This window comes from Castor canadensis, chromosome 12 (genome assembly GCF_047511655.1).
Source record: "Castor canadensis chromosome 12, mCasCan1.hap1v2, whole genome shotgun sequence".
Classification (NCBI taxonomy): domain Eukaryota; kingdom Metazoa; phylum Chordata; class Mammalia; order Rodentia; family Castoridae; genus Castor; species Castor canadensis.
Window position 1 is genome coordinate 112,730,468 of NC_133397.1, and position 18,968 is coordinate 112,749,435.

Genomic DNA, 18,968 nt, shown 5'->3' on the forward strand with positions numbered 1-18,968 from the left:
TTATGAGTTCACCATAGAACCAAGGGTCAGGACTCCTCACTCACTTTGCAACTAGGCTGCATCTCAGGCTAGCATTTTCATACACTCTCACACAGCACAATGCTCCACCCCACTCCCTAAACTTGAGAGACACAGTTTCACCTCAACAGGTAGTTACTAGCGGTCTCTGGGAGGTGATTAGTCTCCCTTTCTGCCTCCTGAGGCAGGCCTGAACTTGAACCCAGGTTCTTACCAGTATGAAGAGCAGTGCTCCTAAGTTGGTTCCTGCACCTCAGTGGGTTCCTTTGTGCACTCGAGGCCCTCACCCCAACTTGCTGGAAGGATGAATCCCTCCTCCAGATCAAGCTGTCCATTGGTGTTTGGTAGGATCTCCTCCCAGTGGTCTGGGGGGATGCACCCCGGTGACAAGGGAGGTGATAACTCATCATGTCCCTTAATCCCAAATGGGCCCCCAAGTAATGTTGGGGGAAATTATGAGCTGAGATACAAGTCTCTGAGGCAGAATAGCAGGAAGCAATGTTTATTGTGCCAGCACAGACCCAGTGGACTCGTGTCCAAAGTCTGAGCCCCAAGAACAAAGGGGTCTCACCTTATATACCCTTGCAAGCAGGTTACAGAAGCACAAAAGCAAAGTTCAACCCACACATGGCTGCATGTGACTTCATTGGCTATTTCATTCCCCCAGTGCTATGTGACCTTCATGGTTCAATTCTTTAAGTTTTATCTCTCTGCTTTGCCATCGCCTCCCCCTGTCTTGTTGTTAGAACACAGCCTGTCTGTTTCTTTTCTGGCCTCCCCTTTCTTGCTACAGTAGAGAGGGGCCAAAGACAGAGAAAAAATAGGAAGGAAAGAAAAGAAAAAGAAAAAAGTTGACCAGTGTCTCTCCCAACTCCTGTCAAATAAGAGTGTCTGTTCTCCTTAATCTCCTTTCAAATCTTGCAAAGCAAATGGTTCTCTCATCAAAGCAAGTATGAGAAAGGGTTCCAGAGTTCAGGACTTGGGGGCCAAGACACAGACTTTTAATGGGTTCTTAGGCCAAGGCTAATGTGTTGGGCAAGCTTCCCATACTCTACCTCCTGCTAATCTACAGATGGATAATGAAAGTGTTAAGTTAAATTTTGTCTGAGTCTGTCCCTATATTTTGAATTCCTACATAATAGACTGCAACCTAACTTAGTAAGTAAACAAGCTGAAAACCAATTTATGACTTTTAAAAAATAATAGATCTTCAGACCCATGGTGACTACAGTGCAGTAGATAGATATAAATGCCACCTTTCAGGTATACCTGCTCCCTCCAGCACTGATACAATGTGGTATTTTCCAACATGACTAAATTAAACTTATGGGATTTGGGGAAAAATAGATAGCCAGATCTCAGCCAATCACAAGAAGACAATGATAGACCATGTCCAAATAAGGCAAACTTCCAACTGTAACCAATCAAGCTATTTCTGTATCTTATGTCCTTGTTCTGAATATCAACACTTACTGCTCACATTGCAGAACAGAGCTCTCTGAACTTCCTGGTTCTCAGTGCTGCCTGATTCATGAATCATCCTTTACTCAAATAAATTCTGTTAAGTTTATTTTGTCTAAAGTTTTCCTTTTAATGGAAGTAATAGCAAACACAAATAATGTTCCTATGTTTCAGAAGTGATCCAAATGCTTCACAAATATTAACTGACTTTACCACCACGTCACTAGGATGTAAGAACTCTTATCATCATTCATTTTACAGATGAGAAAACTGGGGGACAGAGAAAACCAACACTTTGCCCAAGGTCACACAGCCAGTCAGTTAGTGACAAAGCCAGTGCGAGCCCACATGATCTGACTGTTCTTGATTACTCTGCAGTTTTGCCTCTTGATAACTGAACTACCAGAGGCAGCAAAGGAATAATACAGAGTCAGAAAGACAGAGCTGTACCCTGAGCAAAGTTTGCCTTGTAAGAAGATCTGACTGGGTGTGGCAGCACACACCTGTAATTCCAACACTTGAGGCTGAGGCAGGAGGGTCCTGAGGTTGAGGTCAGCCTGGGCTACATCATGACACCCCGTCTCAAAAACAATCTGAGTAGCATTTGAGGGTATTTGGGACCAATCTCTCCTAGAATCCATCAGTGCTTGCCCTTCACGCTCTTTGCTATGTACATCTAGTATTTTCTCAGCCACAAGGGCTATTTAAAGCAGTTTTTGTCACATGTCATAATTGAACATGTTCATTGGTTAGTATATGATGTTTTGATACTATGTACATTGTACAATACCAAATCAGGGCCACTGACATTTCCATCACCTTAAAAGCTGTCATTATTTGTAGGGAGACCATTTAAAATCTAGCTATTTTGAAATACTCAATGCATTATTGCTGACTAGTTATTCTACCATGCAATAAAACACCATACTTATTTCTCCTGTGTAACTGCAATTTAGTACCATTGACTAACTTTCCCCCCTCCCCCTCCCTCTGCCCTTTTACTTTTAACTTTTTTTTTGGTGGTACTGGGATTTGAATGCAGGGCCTCCCACTTGCTAAGCAGACACTCTACCACTCAAGCCATGCCCTTGGCCAACTCTTTTTTACTTTTGATTCAGGGTCTCTCTAATAGCCCAAGCTGGCTTCAAACTCAAGATCCTCCTGCATCACCATCCTGAATGCTGGGATTACAGGGTACAACATCACACTTGGCTCTACTCTAAACTTTTATGAGATTAACTTTTTTAGATTCCATAAATGGGTGAAATCATTGTGGTGTTTATCTGGTTTTTTTTTTTTTGGTGATACTTGGGTTTGAACTCAGGGCCTCACACTTGCTAGTCAGGCACTCTATCACTTGAATCACTCTACTAGCCCTTTTTGTGTTGGGTATTTTTGAGGTAGGGTCTCATGAACTATTTGGCTGGACTGGCTTGGAACTGCTATCCTCCTGATGTCTGCCTCCTGAGTAGGATTACAGGCTTGAGCCACTGGTGCCCAGCTATCTTTCTGTTTCTGACTTACTTCATTTAACATAATATCCTTTAGGTTTGTCTATGTTATCACAAATAACACTATTTTGTCCTTTTTATGACTGAATGGTATTCCATTGCATATATTCATCTGTTGATAGACACAGGTTTAACTTAATCTCTTGGCTATGTGTGTAGTGCTTCTGTGAATATAGGAATGCAGAGGTCTCTAACATACTGATTTAATTTCCTTTGAATATATACACAGTAGAGGGATTGCTGTGTCATATGAGAGTTCTATTTTTAATTTTTTTAAGGAAACTCCATTCTGTTTTCTATAATAGCTGTACTAATTTATATTTCTAATCACAATGAATCAGATTTCCCATTTCCCCACCTTCCTCACCAACACTTGTTATCTTTTTGATAGTAGTATTATCACTGAGGTGAGTGCTATGTCTTTGTGGTTTGGGTTTGCATTCCCTGATGGTTGGTGGTGTTAAACAGTCTTTGATATAACTGATGACCATCTAAATGTCTTATCAAGGCAATTTTGAAGCAATTCTTCTAATATTCCCACTCTTATTTCCTTTTGGGTCATGTATCTGCCTCTTATCTCCTCATCCACAGAAATTCTGGTGTCATCACACTCTAAGATCCATTCTGTGTGCTGCCAGTTCTCAGACACACATCCTTACACTCCCTGAGCTCTGCTTAGTTCATCTAAAAATTGGGCTAATTTTGCTACTTCATAAGCCACAGGGATTAAATATGTGTGTGAAAGTGTTGTTCACAGGTTAGGATAAAAATGATTTTTTTAGAAGGAAAAGATTGGTTGAGAAGTATAAATATGGGAGAAAACAGTTCACCCAAAATTAAGGCATCTGTGCCCAGAAACAGCCTCAGCCATGGGAAAAGGGGGTCCCTGCTCTGGGCACTATGGTTTAGAGAAAAGATTGGCAAACTTTCTGTAAAGAACCAAGCAGGAGGTATTTTAGACTTTGTGGTCCATACTCTCTCTGTCTCAACTTCTCAACTCTGCTATCATAGAAAACAGCCACAGAAAATATGTAAATAAACCATGCATGACTGAGATCCAATAGAATTGTATTGAAAAAACAGGCAGTGGGTTAGGTTTGATCATGGGCCATAAATTGCTGACTCCTGCTTGGGAGGAGCTTACTGTGGTCTTCTTCCAGCTGCTCCTCTCCCCATGACTGAGTAGACTGCAGGACTGGGGCTCAAATGAAGCCACGCTGGCTGGAGCAAAACAATTATTTAACTCAACACCTGCAGGAACACAAACACTGGTCCAATTCAAGGTCTGGAATAAAGACATGAAAGAGAGTCTAAGATCCAAGATACAATCAGGGAAGGCTTGAAAGAGTGAGCTCTAGAGGCCAGCCGAGGGGAAACCCCAACCCCACACGAGAACTCTTATTGAAGCAGCAGGCAGCAAGGTCACCTCACCTACTCCACTTTCAGTTACACCTAGACACAAAAGGAGCAATAAATAGCTCAATACCCAATTCAGTATGCTGTGGTCTGAATCAAGTTACTGATCCAAGGATGCTCATAGCTGGAAGGTTCCTACCAATCACCTACTATTTTCCAAATGTATGAGGGCATTTCTCCTAGAGTAGCATGGCTTGCCCACATCAGTTGTCAGTCTGTGCTGCTCACCCCCACCATGGAACCAATGGATCTCTACATGGCTTGTTGGTTAGCAACAGTCTTCACCTGCCAATAGGACTACAATGTACTTAGGAAGCATAGGACCAGGGATGAAGCAGTCTTAGAGCCACTGCCTTCAAGATAATAGGTAAACTTGGGCAAGAGCACATTGATAATGACTGTGGGACTTCCCAACTGTCTACACTAAGAAGAGTCAACTGTGGGTGGGAGGAGGGAGCAGTAGGTAATAACTGAGATTGAATTTCTCATCAGTTCAGTGAGTTAAGGGCACAGGGTCAAACCTATTCAGATTTAGAAAATTAAAACAGACTAATGTTTCTATAACAAAATTGTTGTGGGATCAAACAAAACCAGCCTAATCCATAAGAAAACATGGTAGAAAGAGTAAAGGAGCATGGGAAAGGATCTATCCAAATCTGTGAAGATTGTCTCCCACCACCCATCCTTATCTCCTGTGCCCTGTTCTATCCAGCTCTCTGCCCACCCCCACCTTTCACCTCAGACTGTTACCTTCATAAGGAGCCAAGGTTTCTCTTGACAGCTTGGACAAGTGGATAGGGGCCTTTGTTGCAGGATTTGCCAGTGAAGTCATCCTGATCAATAGACCAAATCATGGCCCCTCCAAGGTTTAAATTCTTTAGAAACTGAACCTGTAGGAGGGACAGAAGGACATTCAGAGATTGGAAGAGGCCTTTACATGCTCATGACCAAGTCAAGGTCAGAGGATTGTTTGTGCTTAGAATGGAACAGATCGGTTTCATGGGGTCAGAGACTCCCCGAAGCAAAGGTTGCTCATGGTGAGAAAGAGAACGCCACACACTATTAGTCATCCCTCACTGTGGCTCACAGAGTGACCACACTACAGGACCAGCATTCTTGAAGGCTGTGGAAACTCTCAAGGGTAGAAACCAGTGAGCCTTTAGCAAGACAAGAGGCCCAGGGTTGTCAATACACTCAAGCCTCTTTCTGCCCTAATGCCTTCCGGTTCTGAGAACTGGTAGGTTCAGAAATCTGGGGTTTCTTGGATGGGCAATCCATGAAAAGGACCCAAGGATTTGTCCTGCAAATAGACAAGGTAGATAACCACTTCATGTAGGCAGCAATGTCTCCTTTATGTCCTCTCCCCTCTCCTTACTCCTCACTTCTCTCCACTCATCATTTTTCCATTTATTCTCAATCTTTCCTTGCATCTTTTCCTCTTCTCATTCCTATACCACAGGTGCTCACAGGCATGGCTTAGATGGGCTTCCAAGGACACTGGATCCCATCCTGGAATCTGGGGGCCCAGAAGCATCTCCCATTCAACATAGAGTACTGAGGCACACACCCCCACGAACAGGAGCATCCCCTGTCCTGGTATCGCCCACCTACCTTGGTTTCTACACTCTCCACATCATCATAGCCCACCCACTGGTTCCCCTTGACCGCATAGGGGACCTGCTGATCCTGGAGCCTGGTGATTTTGGCTCCTTGCAAGAACTGGCAGATCTGGTGAGGGAAAACAGAAGAAGAGGGTAAGTAGTGAGCTCTTTTTGAAATTTAGTGAGGTGGGCAGGGCAGGCTAGTCACTAAGGGCTTGGGGAAATGACTTAATTTATCATACGGAATGAATGGTCCAAGGTAAACCACTGGAAACTGTGCTAAGACCTCATCAGGAGGAGTCACATACAGAAGTCAGAAAATACATCAGTTCCAGATCAGACCCAGCAATGACCAAGAAATCTTCCTATTTCTTCATTTGTGAAATGGAAAAGATCATAGTAACCTCCTAAATACCTACCTCACACTATTGTTAAGATTAAATGAAAGAATACACATTAAAATATTTTTGAAAGTAGTAAGATGGGAATCACCATCATTCTCCATCTTGTAGTTTATTCCCACTAATTCCCTAGTGTTCCCTGCCATTCACAATATGCTGTGTCCTGAGATCCCCCGCCCTCACGCTTCATCTGGTCGCCTATTACTACCTCTTCTGTTAATATAAGAGCTGATACAAAGAATAAACGTTCAGTGAAAAAAAACGCATTTCAACATCACATAGAAAATTCATTTTGGAGACTGGTGGAGTGGTTGAAATGGTAAAGCACCTGCTTCGCAAGCATGAGGCCCTTAGTTCAAACCTCAGTACTTGAAAAGAAAAAAGAAAATTCATTTTGGATTGCTTACTCTTTTGGGATGATTTATACTCATGCTTCCCTCAATGAAGGCAGAAAATGAAAGTTGACTATTTAAACAAATATCAACTTGTTAAAGTGACTTAGGGTGACAAACTGAACAATCCAATCAAAACTCTGCTACAGTGGAGTGAATTTCCAGGGGCCATGTCAAAACTCTTGTGCCCTTATGTCAGCTGTGGTTTCTATGGACCTAGAACTACCCACGGTTGGAAGCGTCAGAAGGCCCAGCTTCTTTTCCCCCTCCAAGCTGTCAGGCTTCCTGAAATTGAGATGAAGATTCCTATGATGACTCATTCCCTTTTCCTTTGTCAACTGAACAGATGTTACATCAATTATTCTTCTGCATTAGGAGAGGGGAAAAGTGACCATTACACCCGCTGGCTACCTCAGTGACTTGCAAGTCACTCCTCACCAGCTGACAGCATGCTCAAGACATGAGAGGTGAGGCAGGCTGGGATTACCAGGATTGACCAGCATATAAAATGATGCTGTTTCCTCTACCTGGCCAAACTCCTATCCATCCTTCAAGGCACAAATCTCTCCTCTTCCATGGAGCTAGCCCCAGTCATCAATCTCATGGTCCTCCACCCCACTCATTGGCCATGTATTTGCATCTTATTTTGTAATACCTCAGTAATTTTATTATTATACTTACCTTGTTTTTAAACTCTCACTTAATTAGTTATGTTCTTATTCTACATTCTTCCCACCTTTATGATAAGCCTTTTGTTTTTGTTTTTCCCCCCTAGTTCTATGACTATATACATATTCGTGTATATGTATAGATAGATTTTCTTCTTTATTGTGTTTTGGGGATGGTGGGTAATTCATTCTCTCTCTCTCTCTCTCTCTGTCTCTCTCTCTCTCTCATTGCTGTTATCTTTTTTGCTTTTTAGGTAAGTCCTGCTGTAAAGTTACCCTTGGTGGTGGCTGCCCCAGGGCCACCTTGGTTGTGTCACTACCTGCTATATTCAGGCAGCCCTACATGTAGGGGCTGGCCTTGTCCTAGTCCTCGTGGTCCTCATGTGCTCTTTCTGGCTCTTGTGGGAAGCATGGAGGGTGTGTGGGAGGGGTGTCTCCTGGCATCAGGTGGCATTGGCAGTATGAGGGGCTTGTGGTCCCAATGTGACAGGACACTGCTGCAGCCATCCTTCTTGAGGTGTCTTTGCAGGTGCTCAGAGCACACGATGGTCTTGCAGCAGCTGTCACAATGGTTGGGCCACAGACCTATGTGCTTGTGCATCAGAGGTAGGGGGAGAAGGCATGGGCGCCTTCCTTCTTCAGGTGCAGGAGGTTTTGTTTTGAGCCCTATTTACTTCTCACTGTGTGCTTTGGCTTCAAATATCACCTTTATGCTGTTGATGTGCAAATCTACCTTCTAGCACAGACAGACTTTCTGCGACCTAAGCCCACATAATCAGCCACTCATATTTCACATTTGGATGTCCCAAGGGCCACTCAAACTCAGACTGTCTCATGATGGGGACCACTTGGACTCTACTTCCTCTCTTGTCTTCCCTATTTCAGTAAGTGACATTGCTGCTCACCTAGTTGCCCAAGGCAAGAATCTAGGACAGCCTCCCTGTTCAATCTGCAAAACCTTCCTCTATCCATCCCTGTTCCAGGCTTGCTCCATCTCTTCTTCAGAGTTCATCTTATTTCATTTCATCTAGAAGCATCCTTGCCTTCCTCCTGAAATTGGAGTTAGGAGCTCCTCTTAGGGGCTCCAATAGCCTTCTGTATTTCCTCCCATCACTGTAGATTGGGACTGGAACTCTTTCCCAGACATAGCAGGCAGCTTGAGAGCACAGGGAAGTTCCAGGTACCTCGTAATAGGCCAGGTCGCCTGGAGACTTGGTGATGGGACCAGCAGCTCCAGAACTAGAGGCAGGAGCTCCTATGGCAGTGTTTGCAGAAGCCAGTGTGAAGGAGTGTCCATATGTAGGGATTCCCATGATTACTTTCTCTGCAGGCATTCCCTTATGTATCCAGTAGCCCACAGCATACTCCTAGAAAGGAAAGAAAGAGTGAGGCCCAGGTTTATGGGGAGTGGGGAAAAGATGTGAGGCCTTGCTTAGCCTCCATCCGAAATCTCACACAGGTGACTCTTTTATTCCTTTTCTACATCCAAGTGTGGACAGCCCCACCAGCACCAGAGTGTTTATTCTAATGCACCTAATTTTCTCCAGCAGTAAGAAACTCTCTGAGTTCTTCTGACATTGTGAAAGAATCACAATCAGGCAAGAGACTTAGAAAACATGAAATCAGGGTTGTCGTCATCTTTCTTTCCCCTTTGAGTCAATGACCTATAGTCTACATGATGGTCTACATGATGGCTAACCCTACTTACTGATGAAGGTGGCTATCAGACTCCTAATTTTCAAGCCAAACAATGACCTTGAATCCAATGAGACAGGTAAGAGGCTAGTTTTGGCCCAGAACAAAATAAGGAGTTAGAGAGTTGAGGATATGTCTCCTCATCCTAAAAGACAATGGAGAGAAAGGAGTGGAAGCTGATCTGGTTCAGCCATGTGGAGCCCTAGAAAACTCCAAATAGAAATCAGAAGATCTAGCTTTAAATGAATCAAATTTGTAACTTTATTTTTACTGTGGGTTGAGCCCAGGAAATCATGCATGCTAAGCATACATTCTATGACTAAGCTATACACCTCCAGTCCCAATTTTATAACTTTACATGTGAACTCCTGAAAACATACAAACTGGACCCTTTTGTTTTTCAAAAATGTAGGTATATACATCCATATATGTGTATAGAACAACTTTTTTTTTCTTAGACTTTCCATTTCCCTCCACTTTTCAGGACCACTTTTCAGGCATCAGCAGGTCTTTCAACAGTCACGGACTCTCTCTGGCTTCTGTTTCTAAACCTGTGGATGGTGAGTAATGCTTTCTGATCCGCTGACTTCATAGGATGGTTTGGAAAATCAGACCAAGTAGGGAATATGGATGGATATGGGAGGGTGCAAATTTTGACCACCTGTGTAGGTGCCAGGAAGATAGAGAATCCAGAAAATTGGGGTAGGTGACATGCTGGGACAGAGATGGAGCTGATTATACATCTAGGTCCTCTGAATTTTTCATGTGACCTTTTACTGGTGCCTGGGTAAAGGAGTGTTGCTCACTCACTGATTCCTGGGGTTACCTGAGTTCCTCTAGGTATTTGTTTAAATCTTCCTCAGTGCAAGAGTGAAGGAATTCCAGGTGCTGTTCTCTCCTCAGTCCCTCCCCAACAGTGCTGCATTGTGGTTCCTCTGTAACACTCACCACATTATAGTAAGAGCTTGTCCCTCTGTCCAGCTGCCCTTTTCTCAGAGGGCTGTTGTGACCAGTGACGAGAGGCTTTTCCCAAGACCCATGGAAGTCAAAAGACAGGAGATTGATGAAATCCAGATCGCTAATGCATCAAAAGCAAAAGCAGGGATTCTGTGATGAGCAGGGTGGAAACAATTGCTGATAATTATTTCGTGCTTTGAATGTTGTTGGAAGGATGGAAATTTACTGGAAGGAAATGGTTCCTGGCTACATGGTATATGTTTAAGTCAGTGACCTTCCTTCTCTTTCCTCCCCTTGTGCCTCCAATATGCAGACATGTATCACTTGCATGGACCAGGATGGAGGGAAAGGAGTGACAAGGTGCTCTGAAGTACTCACTCTGCCAGTTTCTTGATCTGATAGCTGTTATCAATCATTTGCCTCCCTGCAGAAACACCTGAAGTCAAGAGAAGCCTTTCCTTGGTGGATTTAACAGAGTCCTTCTGAAAGGCTTCTGCCAACTCCTGTGAAAAACAGGAAACAAGATGCCAGACCTTCCTCCTGGAATATAGTGCTAAGCTTCTTGCCTGGAATCGATGAAGTTTCTAGAACCACATTGGGTGAGAGAGATGACTCCTTCCTCCTTGTCTCACATGGGGAGGCCCTTGTGCCTGTATCTGCCCAGGAGGTCTCTACGTTAGGTAGGAGAACCCCAGCCTTACCTCACCCAGCAAAGAGCTATCTGGGTTTCCCTTGTGACAGATTTTCTGATCTATCTGATAGATTTTTCCATGAGGCCATCTTATCCAGGAAATTCTGTGGCCCCATGCTCTTTTATTTGGACTTTGTTGCATTCTGGTCATTCGTTCATTGCATGAAGAGGACTTTGTTGTTTGGTGTTGTCCCTACCCTAAATTAGAAACAGGAGCTTCAGTCTCCAGTGGGGAATGCTAAAAGGAAGGGGCTGTGTCTCCCTAATGGTTCTAATCTCCTCCTCCCTCCCTCCAGTGTGACTATGGATTCTGCACGCTAAAGGTCGAGTGTCCCTTGAAGTCTGGCTTACATGAATCAGCATAGCGAACTGAGTGTTGTCTTTCCGATCTGGATAGATCCAGCTTACATCCAGTCCATCCAAGTTATGGCTCCTCAGAAACAGGATTACAGAGTTAATAAATTCCAAGCGTGTTGTAGAAGAATCAACCATGGGGTGGAACCTGGGTACAATCGATACAGGTTTTTTTTTTGAATGAACAAGCAATAACCACAGCACAAGATATTTTTTACAGAAATCCTGACGTAGCTTTCCTGTCCACAATATTTGCCTACTGTTTGTCTATTTCAACTCCTGCCCCTTTTGGGACTAATGGGGAGAAGGACTGTCAGGCCAGAGAATTGATCAGAACCTATGACTAGGTTCTCTACTGGGGAATGGAGCTGCCTTTGACAAAAACTGTTTCTGTGACCAAACTAGACAGGTACATCTTGAGCCCTCTTCTCAACTAGACCTTGACCTTTGGCTTCTGTGTATATCTTTGCAGAGTCTAGTTATAGCACAAATTCTGCTGTTAGGGATCAGGGGCATGGCTCAGGTGGTAGAGTGTAGTGAGAATCCTCACTCTTGGTGTTACTCGCCTTCAATATCAGACCATCCTTACCTCCCACTGACCCCCGGGTGATTGATATCTAGTCATTACAACAGCCTGCTTTTGGCAAGAATCCTGTCAAGTAAGTTTAGCAATCCATCAGCCTGATCTTTGGCTATAAATCCTCACTGTCTTTGCTGTTTTCAGAATTGAATTCTGAGTTGTACTATACTGAGGTCTCTTTTCCCTTAATGTAGGAGTTCCTGAATAAAGTATATCTTGATCACATTAAATACTGTCCAGCTTTGGTTTTCTTTAGCACCTCGCACCCTTGGAGAAGCAGTGTGCCCTGAGGTGTGTTTAGATTTAAGAGATCAGGGTTCAAGTCCCAGGTCAGAGTCCTTTCCAGTGACTACTTCATCACTAACCAGCTCTGAGGGCTCCAGCCTGACCATCTCTAAACTGGGACCGAGGATACTAATCTTGCTACATGTGCTTCAAAGTGATCACATTTAAGAACACTCCATAAAAAGGAGCAGGACTGAGGGGACTTCATAGTCACAAACAGGCAACTCAGATTTCCCTGCTGCTGGGGCTGCTGATGAAAAGTAGAAGGACTCTAAAAGCAGTAGCTGTTCACTGGCTTTCATCTGAACTAGAATTCTTAACCTGTGAAGTTGATTCTCAGTTGTCCACATGAAGAGCATTTAAAATCCAAAGCTGTTAGCTGAGATATTGGTGTTTTCCTACTCAGTACTGGCAGTGGTTATGTCCTTTGAGTTGAGTCACTTCTCTCTTCTCATGATACCTCCCACCACCAGTACAGTCTTGAATGAATTTTGTTTCAGTCAATAATAAATTGACGTTTGGTTCTTGTGTTATCTTAGCTGCTCAGTGAAGAAGATAGCAAGGAACTGGCCTGGTGTCAGAAAACCATGGAGGAAATCAGTTCCTAGTTTCTTGCTTGGGCAAGACTGGGCAATGACTGGGCAGACAGCTCCAATTTTAGAATAGATGAACATGTAATAGAAATTTATGAACTTGCTCCTCAGAAACAATTTTGTGCATTATACACATTTGAATATTCTGCACAGCATCTAGAACAAAACCTGGCATTTAACTAATGATAATATCAATGATAATAGAATACTGGTTATTGAATCTTTATTGCATTTGGCACTACTAAACAGTTTGTTTGTGTTGCCTGCCCTCACAATGACATCCTGAGGTCAATTCTGTTATTATCCTCATTGTATATTAAAAAAAAACCCAAAAACCTGAGGTTACAGATGATGAGGAACTTGTCTGAAACCACAGAGCTTGTGTGCACCTTGAATAAAAATTGAAGCCAGAAGTGTCTGTCTCCAAAGTCCTACTTATTATCTCTACACACTAGTACATAGTAAGCACTCAATAAATTATTTATGGAAGGAATGAATGAATGCATGCATGCATATAACAATGAATGAAGATATTTCTTTCTTTTTTTTTTTCATTTCTTTTTTGGTGGTACTGGAGTTTGAATTTAATGCTTTACGCTTGCTAAGTAGGTGCTCTACTGCTCGAGCCACACCTCCAGCCACAACATGTCTAATAGAATAAAAATTTAAGCAAGTAATTTAAAAAGAGAATTTGAGAGCTATAGAAGGTTGGATGCCATGGAAACCAATTCATAATGGAAGGATGTTCATGGTGGGGTTAGCATAGACTCAAATCTGTAATGCAGCCTGATTGTCTTTCTGTGTGCAGAGGGCTACAGAAGCCTTCTAACATCCTCTTCTCTGCTAGAACTGAACCCTGACAAGCTGCAAGAGGAAGTCGTACTACCAGACTTCCATGAAAACTGAAACTCTGCTGACTGAGTTAAAGACCTCCAGACCTTGAAAACTATTTGCATTTTAACAAATTAAAGCAGAAGAAGTTCAAAATTAACTATAGTTGACGATTAAAAGGGGATCTTTTATCCTTCCATAGTTGGACTTCTTTAACTCTTGATATAAATGAGATACCATTTTCATGTGAATAGAAAATATAGTTTATAATGTATGTTTTGTATCAACAGCCATTTTTTTTTAAGCAAAGCAGTAGGGATTGTTTCCTCTGTAGCTCTGTTCATTCTTAGATCATTTGGCTACACAACTTTGACCCAGTAGAGCTGTGGGTCAAGGCTGAGTTTTTAAGTGGAAATAACCACCGAACCCACTCCATGGCACAAAATCTAACTCTCAAGTGACTAAAAATTTGTGCTTTCCTAGGCTGGTGGAGTGGCTCAAGTGATAGAGCACCTACCTAGCAAGCATGAGGCCCTGATTTTTAATCCCAGTCACACACACACATACACACACACACACACACACAATGTATATAGGTACATACATATGCTGGGTGCCAATAGCTCATGCCTATAATCCTAGCTACTTGGGTGGCTGAGATTGGGAGGATAGAGGTTCATGGGCAAATTGTTCACAAGACGTCATCTCCAAAATAATGAGAGCAAAATGGACTGCAGGTGTGGCTCAAGCAGTAGAGCACCTCCTTTGCAAGTGTGCAGTCCTGAGTTCAAACCCAGTCCCAACAAACAAAGAAACAAACAAAATTGTGCTTCCCAATTAAAACTATCTCCTCCTAATCTATAAGGTGAAAACCCTTTGTTTACTGAATGTTGCTCCAACCCAGTTTTCTCAGGCCGTAATTATATGGTTCATGTTAGGCTCCTCTGGAGTTCCTTCCACAACACAGAAAATGTGTGACAAAACTCAGATCAGTTCTTCCACCTGACCAAAGGAAGACCTCTCAATGCCTAGTTCAATATCTCTTCTCAGGGGAAGGAAAAGTGATGGTGATCAGAAATTAGGGGGAAATGAACAAAAAATAGAGACTGTGGTCTTACCCTTTGGAGCCAAACAGGTATCCTCCAACGGACAAGAGAATTTTCAGTTTGGGATTCCTGGAGTAGAAGAATAAATTGATTATTTCTTTTCTGAATTCCAAGGAAGCCAGAATTCCTGGCTAATGATAGAATTTGCCTGAATGGTAGAATTCTTGATGCGATTAATATGGACCAAGAGAGCCTGGTTGTCTAGCAGGGGCTTCATGGGAATGAATGAGGCATGGGGAGAATATTGGGATGAGATTTATACCAAAAGAAATGAAAATGAATAAATGAATGAATGAATGAGATCATAAGCTTAGGCCCAGTTTGGAACTAACTTCCCTCCTTCAAAACCCACCTAGCTCCCACTCCCCTCCTACTGACTTGGTTTTGAGGCTGTTGATGGTCTGGTAAAGCATGGCTTCATTCTTGTCATTGATGATGACCTTGTTGTTACTGATGCTGGCGAATGAGTAGATGAGATGAGAGCACAGGAAAGGGTCGATATTCTCAGGTGTGAATTTCCCTGGTTCCTGTCTGTCCTGGGACCAGTTGGTAAAATAGCACACAAGTTTGTAGGCAGATCCTGGAGTAGAGTGTAGGGAATCAATTAGATTCTAGTGCTCTTGCCTTAAAGCCCAGAAAGTTAACAAGTTTCTCCCCAAGGCAACATTGTTTATTCAGCCAGATTCTCTGAGGGTCATTCTGTGGACCCTTTTGAGTACCAGATCCAAGTAAAGAAGTACATTGATGGACAGAAACATCATCAATATGTAAAACACCCACTGAGCATCGATACTTAATGTGTGTGCGTGGATGAATGACAAGGAGATGACACATATGTGTGTGCATGGTGTATATTTTTACCCACTCAGGCAACACTGAACATAGGATGGATGTGTGTGTGTGTGTAAGAGAGGGAGAGAGACAGAGAGATAGTGACAGAGACACAAAGACAAAGATGCAGAGATACACAGAACAAAACCTCAGAGTCATAAATGTGTTTATGTCAGAACCTGAGAAAGTGATCAGTAGAAAAAGCATGTAGCAGTGACAGAAACCAAGCATCAGAATGTAAGGACCCAACCCAGGAGACCCAGGAAGTAGTGACCCATTGGCCACTTACCTCTCTGTAGAAGCATCAAGACCACTAGGCCTGTAATAGATGGATGGAAAGAGAAAGCTGTTAAGTCAAACCTGGCTCGTCTTCCCCAGATGATGGAGTCCCTACACACAACATACAGTAATACTTCCTCTGGGCTCTCCAGCCACAGATTTGTGATCTTCATAGAGTCTTAAAATCCCCAGACCATGGGTACCTTGGGGTCCCTATAGTCCTAGGCAGAATCATTTTCCAAACTAGGAATTCATTTGTTCATTCATTTATCTATCAAGTCACCTACTCTACCAAACATTTTCCAGGACACTGAGGGAATTAAAATGAATTTCATGTCTTCCCTGCTCTCAGGGGTCTCATAGTCTAGACCAGTGTTCATATAGGCAGGGTGACCATATAGTTTATTGTCCAGTAGGGTCCTTTGGAGAGTAAAAAAGAGCACTAGTTATACTTTCTCTAGGACAGTTGCCTGAGCCAGCACCGTCCTAGGCAAATTGAGATGAATGGTCACCATATAGATAAGCAACTAACTCTTTTTCAGTTATTTGTTTTTGGTAGGATGGGGTTTGAATTCAGGGCTTCACACTTGCAAATCACGCTTGAGCCACACTTCCAGACCATTTTGCTCTGGTTATTTTGGAGATGGGAATCTCACGAACTATTTGCCTGAGCTGGTCTCGAGTCTCAGTCCTCCCAGTCTCAGCCTCCCAAGTAACTAGGATTATAGGCATGAGCCACTGGTGCCCGGCAGCAACTACTCATAAAACAAGGTAAAGTTAGTGGCTCTGACATGCTCTCAGACTACACGTCTGAGGTCACACCGAGCCTCTTCCCTACAGGACACCTCCCCCCAGGAGGACTGGTGAGCTCTTTCTGGTTTTAGTTTATCATTCAAAAAGGAAAGAATAGGACCTTAGGTCTTAGAAACTTCTCCCAATGGGCAAGACTCCTTGAAGTACAGTCCCTCCAGCCTGGGACATGTCCAGACTTATTTACACTAGGATCCTTGGAGTCATAAAATGGAGAAAGAGACAATTTTTAAAAAAGAGAAAACTCTGGAGGACACAGCTGCTGAGCTGGTACCTCAGGTGCAGAGTTAGGGGCTCTAGGATTCTCTTCTGCTAGGTCACATTCTGTTTAGGAAGTGAGCAGAATGGCAGCATGGGTTCTCCACGTGCTCTCTGAGTGGTCAGAGAAACTCTGGCAACCACATCTCCAAGGTGTGACCTCCCTACAGACTCCCTTCCTGAGGGCCCAGGATGAAGAACTTCAACAGTAAATTCAAAAGGCACTTTCCCAATGGGCTGCTCATGTCTTGAAAGGGTGTAAGAAGAATGAATGAGCACAGTGAATGTTTTCTTTCTCTATCAGGCATATTTCCTCTCCTGGTGAACTTTTGTTGTTCACCTGTATCCCTGCTTATTTAGTCTCATTCCTACTCTTATCCAAACTCCAGCACTATGAAAGTCAGAGTTTTGAATCAGAACTTTCTAGATGAAAGGGGGAGTTTAGAATATATTTAATCTGACAAATCATTCTGCAGATGAGAAATGTGGATGTCCCCCAAAGTTCTAAAACATAACCAAAGCACAGTAGCACTGTCCATGGAAGATGTAACTCTCTACACAGTTCTCACACATCAAGAGACTAAGAAAGCTTGGGCTATGTCCTGTCCTGAGCTCCAGCTCTAGTGCGGACAACAGGCACCTCTGTGCAAAATGAGAACATTCTGACAGTCCAGGGACTCTGGCCACTGCTTGTTCCTTGTGCATTTTGGAAAGACCAGATGGTTCTAGTATCAAAAATATCCTGGACTCAAGGAACGGAGCCAGATCACTTCCACAGGTCTGTGTTACCAATCTCTCCTTACTAACTTTCCTACTGAATTATCAGCCCCATGCTCACCTGCCCAGAGAGACTTCTGGTCCATGGTGGTGGCTGCTCCTGGATTCTTGGCTGGCTTGCCCTGGAATGCACACGCTCTACGCCTTTTATCCTCTAAGATTTCAACAGCCTGGTTACGGGAAGGAAGCAAAAAGATGTCCAAGTGATGCCAGGACTTGCCCTGAAAAATCTGCCTTGTGAAACTTCCAGGCAGTGAAGCCCACATTTAAGCAATGTCAACATTACCCGTCAGAAAAGAACTGCTACAAGCATAGCTGCTGAATGAAGGGACTTTTTCATCTAGTCTCACCTTAAAGAGACCTGACCTTGGAAAGGGAACGATGTTATGCTTTGGCTCTGCCTTGCTATTTTACCCTCCAGCTCCACAGCTGTTTTTTTTTTTTTTCAGTAACTTTTCTTTCAATAAGGCTTTGCTATTGCTTTTCAGTTTGTGTCTCTGTCCAGTTCTCTGTTTGAGAAATGCAAGGACCTGAGACCTTCTAGACCAGGGTCTCCTTAGATTACCCTATGCCTCTGCAGTTTGTTTTATAAAGACACATGTGGAACTGGAAGTATGGCTGGAGGAGTAGAGTGCCTGTTTAGCAAGTGTGAGGCCCAGAGTTCAAAACCCAGCACTGAAAAAACAAAAAAAGACACATGTCAATTCACCTTTTTCTCTAAATAATTACTTAGATGTTCTAATGCCATTTATTTAAAATACATCTATTCTCTACTGATTCAAAATGCCATACTAAAATAGCAAACTTGGCCACGTGCCAGTGGCTCATGCCTATAATCATATTTACTCAGGAGGCAGAAATTAGGAAGAGCACAGTTCAAAGCCAGCCCGAGCAAAGAGCTCTCAAGACCCTCTCAAAAATCCCCCAAAACACAAAAAACAGGGATGGTGGAGTGATTCAAGCAGTAGAGGCCCTGACTTCAAACTGCAGCACCACCAACAACACAAAAAAAAAAGGTAGCAAACTTATTTGTAAAAGTTTCTTGATATTTTGTCCCTATATTCTGTTCATTGATTATCTGTGCATCTTACCATTGTCACATGTTCCACATATACTTTTATTTCTGCTTTCTACAGGTTGCACATCATATTATATCTTGTATGTTTCCTGAGAACATGTTCTTTTGCCTGGAGTCATAGGTACAGGAGACCTCTTTAATGAGTTAGATATGAAATATGAGCCCCAAATAATTAAATAAAATCAATTCTATGGTTACCAAATAACAGAATATTAAAGCTAAAAGAACTTTTTTTTATTTGTTTATTTATTTATTTTTATTATTCATATGTGCATACAAGGTTTGGGCCATTTCTCCCCCCCTGCCCCCACCCCCTCCCTTACCACTCACCCCACCCCCTCCCTCTTCCCCTCACCCCCTCAATACCTGGAAGAA

General features: G+C 43.0%; 1 protein-coding gene across 1 annotated transcript; it reads right to left on the minus strand.

Annotated features, from left to right (window-relative positions):
* Positions 1–492: 492 nt before the first annotated feature.
* Positions 493–17,704, minus strand: Chi3l2 (chitinase 3 like 2). Its single transcript, XM_074050775.1, has 11 exons — positions 17,577–17,704; positions 15,681–15,710; positions 14,939–15,140; positions 14,573–14,629; positions 11,163–11,313; positions 10,499–10,623; positions 10,112–10,241; positions 8,653–8,835; positions 6,018–6,134; positions 5,157–5,296; positions 493–4,275 (listed from the first exon to the last, which is right to left on the minus strand). Exons 1-10 carry the CDS (start codon positions 17,599–17,601, stop codon positions 5,159–5,161), a joined length of 1,158 nt encoding a protein of 385 aa, XP_073906876.1. The 5' UTR covers positions 17,602–17,704; the 3' UTR covers positions 493–4,275; positions 5,157–5,158.
* Between the last annotated feature and the right edge of the window lie 1,264 nt (positions 17,705–18,968).